General features: G+C 37.7%; 1 protein-coding gene across 8 annotated transcripts in view; it reads right to left on the bottom strand.

The window, feature by feature from the left end:
- IL1RAP (interleukin 1 receptor accessory protein) overlaps positions 1-13,492 on the bottom strand; it is a 175,347-nt gene that overhangs the window by 91,595 nt on the left and 70,260 nt on the right. For 7 of the 8 annotated variants that reach the window (XR_008547192.2, XM_054681334.2, XM_054681335.2 and 4 more), the window contains one exon: positions 7,179-7,243. The exons of the other annotated variant lie outside the window; for it this stretch is intronic. Coding sequence is in view for 6 of the 7 variants with exons in the window: in XM_054681334.2 (XP_054537309.1) it covers positions 7,179-7,243 (65 nt within the window). In the remaining variant the exon portion in view is untranslated. The remainder of the gene's footprint in view (positions 1-7,178; positions 7,244-13,492) is intronic. 8 annotated transcript variants of the gene reach the window in all.

Below are 13,492 nucleotides of genomic sequence, written 5' to 3'. Positions count from 1 at the left end.
GAGACAGGGTCTTATTCTGTCGCCCAGGCTGGAGTGCAGTGGCGTGATCACAGCTCATTTTAGCCTTTACCGGCCGGTCTCAAGTGATCCTCCCACCTCAGCCTCCTGATTAGCTGGGACTACAGGTGTGCATCACCATACTCAGCTATTTTTTTAATTTTTTTTTTTTGTGGAGTCAGGGTCTTATTATTTTGTGCAGGCTGGTCTCAAACTTCTGGCCTCAAGCAATCTCCCCACCTCAGCCTCCCAAAGTACTGGCATTATAGGCATGAGCCAGTGTGCCTGGCCCATAGTTATACTTCTTATGCAAGGGTAAGTAATTAGGAAAAAATAAAACCCACCATAATAAATTAATAAAAAGCAATATTTAACAGAGAAAATCACACATATAAAAAATCATGATCGATGTGCCTGTTTTCTTTTTCTTTCCTCTTGAGTATCTACATGTATGCAGTAGGTCCTGGAGAAGTTTCCACTGAGGAAACGTAATTGGTAAATAGACTAAATTGGTCAGTCTTGCTAGCACTGGGTGGCAAGCCCAAATCTCAAAGAGAGCATAACATTTTCTTACATAAGTGAAGGGGGAAACGCAAACACCATTATCTTGGTGTACATATCAAAATGAACACTACTATAAACCTTAAAGAGCACTTTAAAAAAAATATGAAAGTAGCCTGCAATTCCAGCACTTTGGGAGGCTGAGGCAGGCAGATCGCCTGAGGTCAGGAGTTCCAGACCAACCCGACCAACATGGAGAAACCCCATCTCTACAAAAAAATACAGAATTAGTTGGGCATGGTGGCACATGCCTGTAATCCCAGCTACTCGGGAGGCTGAGGCAGGAGAATCACTTGAACCTGGGAGGTGGAGGTTGAGGTGAGCTGAGATTGCACCATTGCACTCCAGCCTGGCAACAAGAGCGAAGCTCCGTCTCAAAAAATAAATAAATAAATAAATAAATAAATAAATAAATAAATAAGATAGTATCTCAGAAGTAAAAAAAAAATGGGCCGATGGATAAGAGCCTTAAACTATTTCAGACCCTACAAACACTGCAGAAAAGTGCTATTTATTTCCCAGTAATGTATAGCTATACCAAGCATTTTGGTTCCTATGGTAGAAGGAGAAATGAATATCATAAAACACAACAGAATATGGTCTAGGTTGCTGAGGAAGTGATTATTTTATTTATTTTCTCTCATTGTCTTAGTCGTCTTGCATTTTCATTATTCCTACTGTCTCTAAAACATGCAAAGGCAAAGCCAGAAAATTTTGTACATCAGCTTTTATAGGTTTGGATAGCAGGTAATTGAAGGTGACTGAGGTTCCCAAATTATTTGTTAAATGTATCCATTTTCTCACTGTTCCTCAAAAATAAATGAGAGATGGCAGCACTCAGTGGATTTAAAAATAAAGCAATCATTGTGTTGTTATCCTGGGTGGGTATATATTTTATTTTCTAAAAAGTTAATCAGTTAAACAGAAAAGAAACTTTTTAAGTGGTGAAAGAAAAGTGGGTAGAAACAGGTCTTGGTAGTGAGTCACTGCTAAGGTGGCAATCTGGTCCCTAAAATATGGTAGAAATGAATATTCAGGGTTGGGGGAGTGAGGGAAAGGATAGCAAAAACAAAGGTTACTCAAAGGGTAGAATAAATTCTTGTAAAACAAACATTTTTTCCTACAATGGTATGCAGGAGTTCCTGCAAAAATACTGATTTCCTTTAACTAACACAGCCATGTGAAAAAGAACCAGGTCATTTTTCTAAACTTAGAATTATCACTGTGATACAAGAAGCTGTGTATTTGCAAACTCAGTATCAAGCCAATTATGTGGTACTTAAATTTCTTTTCAATCAGGCTACAGTAAATCCACCCTTGGGAAATATAAGTAACTAAAATATAAGTGTGTTTCAAGCTATAAACACAGCTAAAAAAAAAAAAAAAAGTGAAGAGATCTGCTTCCGAGAGGCATCATTTAAACGACAACAGGGTGAAATTCTGTAATTCCAATGACCTTTAGGACTAAGAATAAAATGAAATAGTATTCTTCATACATTTTCCAAATGTTTGGACTAAATTACATAGAAATGAAGAGTGTTCAGGATGACCAGCCATGGGCAACTGGGACAGGACACAATGTCACAAGTATATCTGAGTATGGAGTTATGAAAGCAAGGATATTCAAATAAAATGAGGCCACTGGGGCTGGTAACAAACTGAATTCTTACCAAAAGTTGAAAGAACCATCACATAGAATTAATAATAGTGTATGTCCTTGCAAAAATACGACAGAATTTTAAAAAAGGAAAAGAAGCCTAGCCAACTATAACCAAAATACATTAAATGTGGACATTCTCTTTACCTGAAGTAATTCCCGTCCTGCATAATTTGTTCCCAACCTACCTTTCCAGCTTGGCTTCTAAATGCCTTTGCACTATCTTTTGAGTTGCCCTGAACTATTTCATTCCCAAAGAAGAGATGCGTTTCTTCCTAGGAAGGAGCAATGATTAAGTCTTCCTCAGTATCTCCTGATAGGATTGGTAACTTTCTCTGCTCTCACGGAATTCTATTTGGTAATTATTTCCTCTTCCTTCTCTCAAACTTTACTGTATTCCTCTTAAAATAAGAAATTCCTCTTACTAACCCTGGATTCTACGATCTAAAATGGTCAAACGCATGATCTTTAGAATAAAGTGAAATCATTGTTAACATTGTTATTAGAAAGAATTTAAGTAGCTAATAGGAGTATACCCTGTGTGTGTCCATGATGCATAGTGTTCCTTCATAAAAAACAAGAAACTGGAATTGACTGGGATCTGCTGCTATTGTTTGTTAATTGTTTGGTTGGTTGGCTTGGTTTATAAATAAGGATGCAGTGACAAAAAGTGATGAAATGACCTCTTTACTGTCATCGAACAAGTCACAGAGTAAAACAGAACTTGAATCTCTCAATTACTAGGAAACCACAGTGTTTTTTACTATTTATTTATTTTGCATTGTATAATTCACTCCCAATCATTGGATAGATGATTTCCATTCTCTACCAATTTTGTGAAATATAATGGAAAAGGAATCAGAGGATCTTACTTCTAGTAGCAGAGCACAGTCCTAAAGAAAGGCAATATAGTATGGAAAAATAAAAAAGAGCACTGTTTCTGGAGTCAAGGCAGCCTGGCCCTATCAGGCAAGCCAGGCTATCATGAGCACTTGGGCGACGTCCCTGGATCTTCATTTCCTAAACTATCAAACAGGTAGAAGAGTCTCCAGCCCCTACCCCTACACAATAGTTCCTGTGAAGTTACTGATAATGTGTGTGAAATCCAGCCCTGCACCTGGCACACAGTCAACTGTTGACTTTGAAATAAAATCTTTTTCAAAGATCCGTGTGTGTGCCTGCATTTTGGGGTGGCAGTGTACTCTCTTTTTCACGTGATTTGTGCAGCAAATAATTTTGATATGGTAATATTTCTTAAATTCACTATATTCTATATGGTGCTATTTTTATTACCTCCTCAACTTGGGATCACAGGTTCCAAAATTTATGTCTACTCCAAAGGCAGCTTTTAACAGTTCAGCTTCCTGACACACTGCCAATGAGGCACAGCAAAAGAGACGTGTATTGAGCTGAAGTTTCCATTTCGAAGTCTTACAAACAGAACTTCTTCGAGTTTATTAGTGAAAATATTTAATACTATAATAAGCAAAAAATGGAATATTGGGTTTGAATTTTGGATTACAATCATTTTCCTCCTGAAGAAAATGTTTCAGTGCTGTGAGGGGGCAGGATAAGCGTGTAAAGATATGCCTTACCTACAAAGCATAGAAACCTATCACAGAGTGGTTCTTCAACAGTTTGCAGAATGATTACCTGTGATCCCTTAGATCTTAGTCTTTTTTCTAAGTAATTTATATTCTAATAGACCCCAACTGGAGCATATTTAGTAAAAATAATATGGATGTCAGGAATCCAGAAACTCGTTGAAGTCACAAGCATGCTAAGTATAGCTGTGTGACTTCGAGTAATACATTTAAACACTTTGATCCTAACTTGTCTTACCCAACAAAGGTAGTTACAACAGCTCTGACTACCCCATGGTTTGGGTGTGAGACTGACATTGAATATGTACAATGCAAACTGCTTTTTTAAGCAAAGGGAGCTTTATTATTATTACTATAACTAGCACATTATAATTATAGAATCGCTATTATAATTATCCAAGCTTTAATTCCTTAAAGGGAAATAAAGCTTTCTTAAAAAATCATTTGCTTTTATCATCACCTAAGATGAAAATGTTGCTCCCCCATTCCTGAGGGGATAAGGGGATCACAGTACTGCTACCAGAAAAATCATGATCGGAAGTCAGAATCGTATGACTTCACGGCCAGTTCACTGCACGTGAAAACACATTGCATGGCGCTAAGTTCTTATGCTTTTATGGTTTCTTTTTTATATTTGAGGATTCTCTTAAGAGGCCCACATGGAAGGACTCAGAACAAAATAAATGTCTTACTAATATGATACACATGTAGATTGCTTTAGGGTTTTCAGAACATTTCTGCTTTGTTCCTCACATCAACCTGTGTTTCCGTTGAGATGGGAACCTGAGCACAGGGAGAGCCTCATGAAAGACCAACAAATGTGTCAGCATCCACAGATGCCTTCTAAAAGGCAACACTTTCATGTGCAGAGAGGTTGGTTGATCCCTCAAGATGCGCAATGATTTCTTTCTTCCCCCACTAGCCCAGAGCCAGTTGCTCTTTTCGTTTTTGTCAACAACATGTCCTTTTTGTTCCTCTCCCTCCAACTAGGAAGTGGCATCACTGTCAGACACAATACACCTCTTCATAAGGAAGGCAAATGAGTATGTGCCAGATGGGCTGAGGGGATTACAACATGTTTCCTGCTCCCACGGTGACGCAATGTGGCTGGTATGAGAACTTATCTTATTCAAGAAGTTAGCTTCCCCTGGCAGAATTATGAGTCACAGTTCCTGGGTAGAAAGCTCTCTTACCAACAGCACTTGAGGTGGGGGCTGGGGACTCCTTGGATGGATTACAGTAAAGGTCATTCAGAAAAGTAACATGGTCAGGACTGCTGGGAAGGCACCAGCACTCACTAGCTTCTGGAACCTCCACGATCCTTCAGCAATGGCAACACAGTCACCTGTCCCTCTTCCTTCAGGGTGAGGGAGGACATAAAACCACATGATGAATTACTGGCATGAACCCAAACACGTTCCATTCTAAAACTGGACACTCTGGGGGCAGGGGAAAGGATGTAAAGGGACATGTATTCAACCATTTAACACCTATGTATTGAGCATCTGCTATGTGTCTATGTGTCAATATTATTCGGAGTCTTTGGATAACAAACAAAAGTTCCTGAACAAGTTCCTGCCCTCAGGCAGCTTAAAATCCAAGACAGAGGGAGGGAAGGAGGAAGAAAAAGAGATGGAGAGAAAGGAAAGAAGGGAGGCAGGAAAGGAGGAAGGACAGGGAGTTCAGGGAGAAAAAAAGGAAGGAAAAGGAGGAGGAAACAAGAGAAGAGGAAGAGGGAGGAGGAGGAGAGAAGAGAAAGAAGGTTAATATAATATCAGGGAATGTGAGTGTTACAAAGAAAACTAAAACAGGATGGAGGGAGAGAGAGTGACTGGTAGGGATTTTTAGTTAAGATAGTCAAGGAAGCCTCTGTGAGCAGATAGCATTCAAACATAGAACTAAATCAAATAAGAACAAACTAAAATCAAGAATTATATGTAACATATTTGAAAATCAGGACATCAAGAAACTCACCTATCAAACGCGACACCTAACCAAGCAGGACAGATGCTGGACTAAACAGCCAGGGAGCTGTCTCCTAGCGCATCCCAGCTGAATAACATCCCCGGTTATCTACAGCCATTCCTTTGTGAAGCCCCAAAGGGCCAACAAGGCTAGAAGTTACCGTTAGTTTCAGCACTGAGCTGTACTCTGTCCTACTTATACCACTCCTTTAGTACTATTTTTGGTTTCTAATACAATGTTTTATGAGGCATAGAAAAGCTGAAACGCACCCAGAAAAGATGATCAGGATGGTAGGAGAGCTCAAATCCATGTCATATGAAAAACAGTTGAAGGCATATATTGCAGAACACTGAGGTCATGGTTATATGGTAGCTAACTTAACATTGCAGAAGCCCTCTCACAAAGAAAAGGAATTAAAGCAACGATATGTAAAGTATGGTTTATGGTGTTCAGGGGAATTTTACATGAAAAGCTTTATAAAATGAGGACCCCTAGGTTCCCTTCATTACAATTAGAGAACCATTGCATTAGGTTTTGGTTGCTTTGTTTGTTTGTTTCTTTCTTTCTTTTGTTTTTTTTTTCAGTCCTGCAGTAGAACCAAGTAAATGTTTGGAAAGAGACAAATCTCAGTTTTAGATACTAAAATCAAAGAGACAAATTTCAGTTTTATGTACTAAAAACTTTCTAAGAATTTGATTAGTCCAAAAACATAGGCTGAAATGTAATGATCAATAGTCAGAGATAGAGAGTGATTCTGGGCATAATTCTGGGAAGAAGAGGAGATCTGAAAAGATGGACTTTCAAAGAGCAAGTCTCTTCCATCTCTAGTTTCATGTGATCCAGGCCCATGATGACTGAGTTTGGTTTTCAAACTCTGTAAAGGTCTTAGCTGGTTCCTCTTATAAAGCAACATCCAGAGAATGAATGAGTCTAAAGACAGATCCTTTCTTTTTCCTATATAGAAACAATATGACAAAAACTCATTATTTTATTTAACATCTCAATGGATTATTACCACTGATACCTTTTCCACCACTGGCTCAAATTTGAAAAACAGATTGTGCTATTATCACTTCCATTTTTCCCCCATAGGACCTGAGGTAAGGGAAAAAAGCAATATGCTAGTTGGCTGAGTGTGAAGGTAATGAAAAATGCCTGTGTTTAAACACAGTGGCCCACTGCCCCCTGTGTACTCTATCCCATGAAGACTAGAGACAGCAATGGTTCTTTCCATCATCAAAATTCTATTATTCTGCTTTATGATTATTTGCTACCGCAGAAGACAATGGACATGAATAACATTATGTTTATTTAAATTCATTCTCAGGAAGAGTGGACTCATTACCCTACACATGACTTGCATTTTAATACATTGTCAAAAGCCATTCACTTACCTGAGGCATCACTTTGCAGGATTCCATAAAAGTAGAGACTCACTACACACCACAGAAGTGTCATCCTGTAACCATAAATACAAAGGTAAGGGAAATCACTTACTACTTTCAAGTGCTGAAATAATAATAACTAGCATTCATGCCTGCTGACTATAGACTAGGGACTGTTCTAAGAATTTTACAATATTAACAAATTTCATTGTCAGAACCAACCGATAAGACAGGTTTTATTTTGTTTCTGTTTTTTTTTTTTGTTTTTCAATTCCCATATTACATGCAGATAAAGAAGTTTAATACACAGGTTTAAATAACATAACCAAGATCCTTTGGCTAGAGACAAGTTTCAATAACATAACCATGATCCTTTGGCTAGAAAGTGGTAGAGCTATGATCAAACTCCAGCTGTCTGACTCCACAACTCTCTCTTTTTCACTGAACTATAACTGCCTACTTGAAAAATATTCATCTGGATTTTTTGACCAGGATTTACATTTCTGGCAGATAAATTCAACCGTCTTACCCCTCTTTGCATTCCCTTGGTCTATTTCTAGTTGGAATACTTTACAATCCAGGTACTTTTCCCTTTTAGTGACACATAGACACATAGAAAGTCTAGAAATCCTGGATTCAGACTTTGTCTGCAATCTACCACACTGTGAATTTATATTAAGGAAAATATATAAATCTAATTCCCTGCTGTTTGTGCTCTCCTCTTCTCACTGGAAGACAGAAATGATGAGGGAGGAGTCAACTTTCTATGATCTTTCGCCTTCCTATTAATAACCAGCTGAAACAGCCAACTGCTGTGAACCATACCCTTACATTTGGTTGCATGATATTTAATGCTGAAGACCTGGAGATTTGACAGCTCTGTGAAGTATTTCTTTTTCTACTACCCAAGAAATATCTGGCCACTGGTAAAACCTCTGTGAGTTATAAATACTGAAACCTGAAGATGATGCAGAAATTCCATGCTCAAGAACTCTGCTTTCTGTGTCGAAGGTAACAGCCATACAAGAATGCTTGCAGAGGTCTTGATAACTTGTCCAGCTCATATTTCCAGTAAGTGACAAAGATGGTATTTATGTCCACATTAGGCTAACTGCAAAGATTATTATCTCAAATAGCCTATGCCACAAGTTTCACAACCACAGGTATGCAGCAGCTTAAACAGATCAAAGAGGTATTTGATAAATAAGATGACCATATAACATCATTGAAAATGGGCCAATTTTAAGAGCATTAAATTATAACAAAAGGTATAAACTACACAAGGAATCCAAGAGGTGTGGCCACCCTAAAGGACGATGCAAGTTTCCAACTCCCGTCACCTCTCTTGACCACACCTCTCCAAAAATCTCTGGTTCATGCTTCCTTTTTTAGCCTGGTTGTACACAAATCACAGGTGAGCTCGTCATGTCACAAGCTGTTGTTTCATCTGATAAATTAAATGATGTTTTCTTCCCAGCACCTCTTCCTTCCAGCTCTTATATTATGACCTTGGGGAAATCTTTTTCTCTCCATCAGTCTTTCATTTATTCAATAAAACACGTATTGAGCATTTTCTCCTTCTTTTCCAAATTTTTTAGTTTGTGTGTGTGTGTGGTTATGTAGCAGATGTGTGTGTGTGTGTGTGTGTGTGTGTATGGACCAGATATGCTTTGATACAGGCAAGCAATATGAAATAAGCACATCATGGAAAATGGAATATCCGTCCCCTCAAGGATTTATCCTTTGAGTTTCCAAGTTGCTATGATACAGCTACGAAGCCTCTCATGGGCAAAATGTAGGGTCTTCTCTAAAGGCACTTTTCCACAGTAAAGATGAACCCCCAGCAAGACACTTTAGTATCATCAACTATGTATAGAACACACATCTAGAGACACTTAGGAGATAAAAAGAGTTACCAGACAGAAATTCTAGCACTAGGCAGGGTCTAACAGAAACTTAAAATGTGCACCAAAAAAAAACCCCCTGCAATATGAAGTAAAAAGTGATAAAAATAGAGAGGAACAGGTAAGTGTTATTGAAGATTAGCAAAGGAAAGAGGTCACTCCAGCCAAGACAATAAAAGAAGATGAAACACAAGAGGTGACATTTGAACTGGTATGGATATTTAGACTTGAGACAGAAGGAACATGTGAGAAAAAGAAACTTTCAGTGGAGAATAATGCTCAAAGGTAGTGAAAGCATAGAACACAAATGGAAAATAGTATATAAAGAACTGAGTTTTGCTCAAGCACAAGGTTTTAGAAAAAGAACTATAGAAGATTTTGTTGGAAAGCAGACAGTGGTAGAATCATAATATGGCAAAGCCTTAAATAACAGGCCAAAGGCTTGGGATTTAAAGAGCAAATAGGAGTCACCGAAGTTTTCTGAGTAGGGGAGCAACATGACCCTCAAATTGTACTTTATAGAGCACTGCCAGGCGCGTATTAGATAGATGGCTGCTAAATTCTGTCTTGAAGTCATTTTGGCTCCTGAATCTGTTATCACAATAATTGCTATCTTCCTAGCTTTGTGACATCTACAGACTTGATCAGCATGCAACCTATATCCTCATCCAAGTCATTAATAAATGTAATTAATAATTCTGCATTAAACTTGCCAGCAAAGAGCAACTAGAGATTTCACTGCATTCAGGGAACCATAATTTCAGCACCACTTCTCAGCTATGCTAAAGCAATACGCCCTCCCAAATTGCTGTCAGCTATTTAAAAACCCCCACATACCTCTAGATTTTCCCAGTTTGCCTGTTTATAAGCTGCTGAATTCCTAAGGCAACATTTATAAGACATTCTAATTAGTGTGATTGAGGGCCTTAATTGATATTCCCAAGAGTAACTGGATTATGCTGAAGGCAGCAAAGAGTCAGGTCACCGGCAAAGCTAATCTAAAGATAACCTGTCTGTGAACACACATCCAGGGCCAGTCCTGCCCTGTGATGAATTAGAATAAAGCAGACTGAAAAGGAAACGTGATTGAGCAGGCTGGTTTTGACAGATTAAAGGTACCAATGTTATTGGGAGGCGCCTGGCTGATCTGAAACCTCTCAGAGAATGCCGGGTCATTTAGCATTGTCTTGTATTCAGCCTTAGAATTTTATTATCATAAACAGTAATACACTTTTGGTTGTTGCGTCTTAGAGTGAGAGGGTGCTGGGTCAGAGATGGAGGAACTGTCAGAAAGCAAAGGGACATGGGTAATAAACATAGATTCTCAGTGTCTAAATTAGAGCTTACCTTTAGATTATTGCAATGGGGCCTAACAGACCCTGCTGTTGCTTCAGATGATTCTAACCTACATACAATATATTCCCAGCCTTTCCTGCATTATCCATGTAATTTACTGCATGATAATCCTCATACTCCCTCCCTTATGTTTTGGTACATCTGTCATATTTAATCCTATTGTTTCCCAGTATATCAACTTTAATGCCTATATCATTTAGCAAGAAGATTTAAAATGTACTTAGTTCTCTGTAATCGACGACAATGTTAAAGATGGGTCTTAACGTGCTCAGCACCTTAACATCTACTTCCGCATATGAAACTTTTTATCGTCTGCATTCTCTAGACTTGGTAATCATTAGCATCTCCTTATCTGCATCACTCTGACCACTGAATTCTCTCACCTAGCCCACAGGTGACAGGCTGAAACTAGGTTTGCTGTGCCAAGGGTGGGATTTGCCATGAATCACCATTTGTTCTGCCTGCCTTCCGCTCAGCAGCACTTCACCAGGTCACAGGACTGGATTTGTCCCTCAGTTTCCTGATCCCACATATAGCTCTATACTCAGAAAACACCCACTTAGGCCTTCAGCCTGGTGCTCGTCAGCACCCTCTTCCAGGAGCCTACCTTATGTCCCTGTAAAGACTTGCAGTCAGCTAGATAAACCTCCTATAACCATGAAACTGCTAAACCTGCTTCATTCTGCCATGGTTGACTGACACCCTTTTCTATGACCTGCCCACTGAAAACTATGACCATTCGCAGTTTTGAAAACTTGGCCATTCATGCCAAGGAATACACCCCAGAAGGCCATCCCCATAAAAGGTCAACCCTGTAGTCAAATCACTTCCTTGAGTCCCAATCCTGCCCTAATCCCATTCAGATCTTTCCTTTTATTTTCTCTAAGTTACTGCAAAAAGTCTGAGTAGGTCTGGCATTTCTGTAGTTACCTAAGATATAATGAACAAGCCTTTGAAGAAAACAGGAAAAGCTACTAATTATTCCATTCTACACAAAAGGGATAGCATTTAGTAAGACATGAGAGTTATTTTCATCATCAGTCTTTTGTGGAGTTTATAGGGCTTTTTTTGAAAATAGGATCCTTGTGCAGAATCTTTCAAATCTAATATTTATCAGCAAATGAAAGTTTTGGCAAAGTGACATGGAAGACTCTGATTTGGGGTAAAATGAAGTAAATATTCTTCATCCTGTCTTTGCAGTTATAAAACGCGGGTATATTTTATGGAACAACTGTTTGAGGATACTAAAAGTAAAAAATAAGGCATTCTTTTCAATAGGACATTCACCAGATACACCGTATCATGTATCATAAATCAAATTTTAACAAATTTAAAAGAATTCAAAGTATGTTCTCTCCCCATAGAATTAAACTAGAAATCAATAACAGAAAGATAATAGGAAAATCTCCAAACACTTCAAAATTAAAATACATGCCTTAAAATAAAGTAAATATGGGTTGAAAAGAAAGTTGTAAGGGAAATTAGAAAATATTTCTAACTTGACAAAAATAAAATAAAACATACCAAGTGTGTGGGATGCAGCTAATGTAGTGATTAGAGGATAATTTGTAGCACTAAAGGCTTATCTTAGAAAAGAAGAAAGATAGCAAGCCCATAATCTAATCTTCCACTTTAAGAAACTACAGAAAGAAGAATAAATGAAACAAGCATAATAAAGGAAATTTTATAGAGTAGAAATCAAACAATTTCAAAACAGGAAATATATACATATAGAAAAATAAAGAAACCAAAAGTTAGTTCTTTGAAAAGAACAATAAAACATAAACCTCAAGCCAAGTGATACGTTAAGTAAGGAAAAAAGGTACTATCACTAAAAATAGAAATGAATGATGGGACATGACTAGTGATCACGGAGATATTAAAATGGTAATAAGGCAATATTACAAACTCTAGGCTCATACATTCCACAACTTAGATAAAATGGACTAACATCTCAAAAACTACAAACTACTGAAGCTCAGCTAAGATGAAACAGACGACCTGAATAGTCCAATAACTATTAAAGGAATAGAAATATATTCATCTCCAGAGTCACCAGAGAGGAACACAATACTGCTGACACCATCATTTCAGCCTTATGAAACCCTAAGCAGGGAACCAGCTAAGCCACATTGTTCTTGGCCTTCTGACCCACAGAAACTGTGCAACAATAAATGGGTGCTTTTTAAGCAACTAAGTTTTTGGTAATTTGTTAAAATGGTACTAGAAAATAATAGAAGAGACATACCATATTCATGAACTGAGAAACTCAACATAGAGAAGTCAGTTTTCTCCAAGATGGCCTACAGATTTAGTTAATTCCAATCAAAATCCCAGAAAGATTTTTTCTAGCTATAGAGAAACCGATTCTGATATTTATATGAAAATAGAAAGCCCTAAGACATTGAGAAAAATTTTGAAAAAGAAGAATAAAGTTGGAGGAATTATACAAGAAACAACTCAATTTTAAAATGTTTAAGTCATAAAGAAACACTTTACCAAAACGATATGCAAAAGTCAAATAAACACATGAAGAGTCATTCAATGTCATTAGCCATCAGGGAAATGCAAATTAAAACCACAAGGAGATACCACAATACACCTTTCAGAATGACTAAAATTAAAAAATAAATACTGACAATACCAAGTGATGAAGAGGATGCAAAGCAATTGGAACTCTCATACTGGTGGAATATGAAATGTCCATATACCCTCTCTGGAAAACAGCAGTTTCTTAATAAAGTTAAACATAAACTTGCCATACAACCCAGTAATCTCACTCTTGGATATTTGTCCAAGGGAAATGAAAACTTACTTTCATACAAAAAGCTATACCTGCATGTTTGTAGAAGCCCTATTATTAATTGCCTAAAGCTGGAAACAATTCAATTGTCATTCTACAAGTGAATGGATCAACAAATTCTGTGGCATCCAAAAAAATAGAATAATACTCAGCAATACTAAGCAATGAGCATTATATATGTTGATATAATAACTTGGACGAATCTCAAAGGCATTGTGCTGAATTAAATAAACCAACCTTAATAGGATGCCTATTGTATG

Source organism: Pan troglodytes, chromosome 2 (assembly GCF_028858775.2).
Source record: "Pan troglodytes isolate AG18354 chromosome 2, NHGRI_mPanTro3-v2.0_pri, whole genome shotgun sequence".
NCBI classification, from domain to species: domain Eukaryota; kingdom Metazoa; phylum Chordata; class Mammalia; order Primates; family Hominidae; genus Pan; species Pan troglodytes.
Note: the sequence above shows the minus strand (reverse complement) of the source record. Positions and strands in the feature narration are given on the sequence as shown.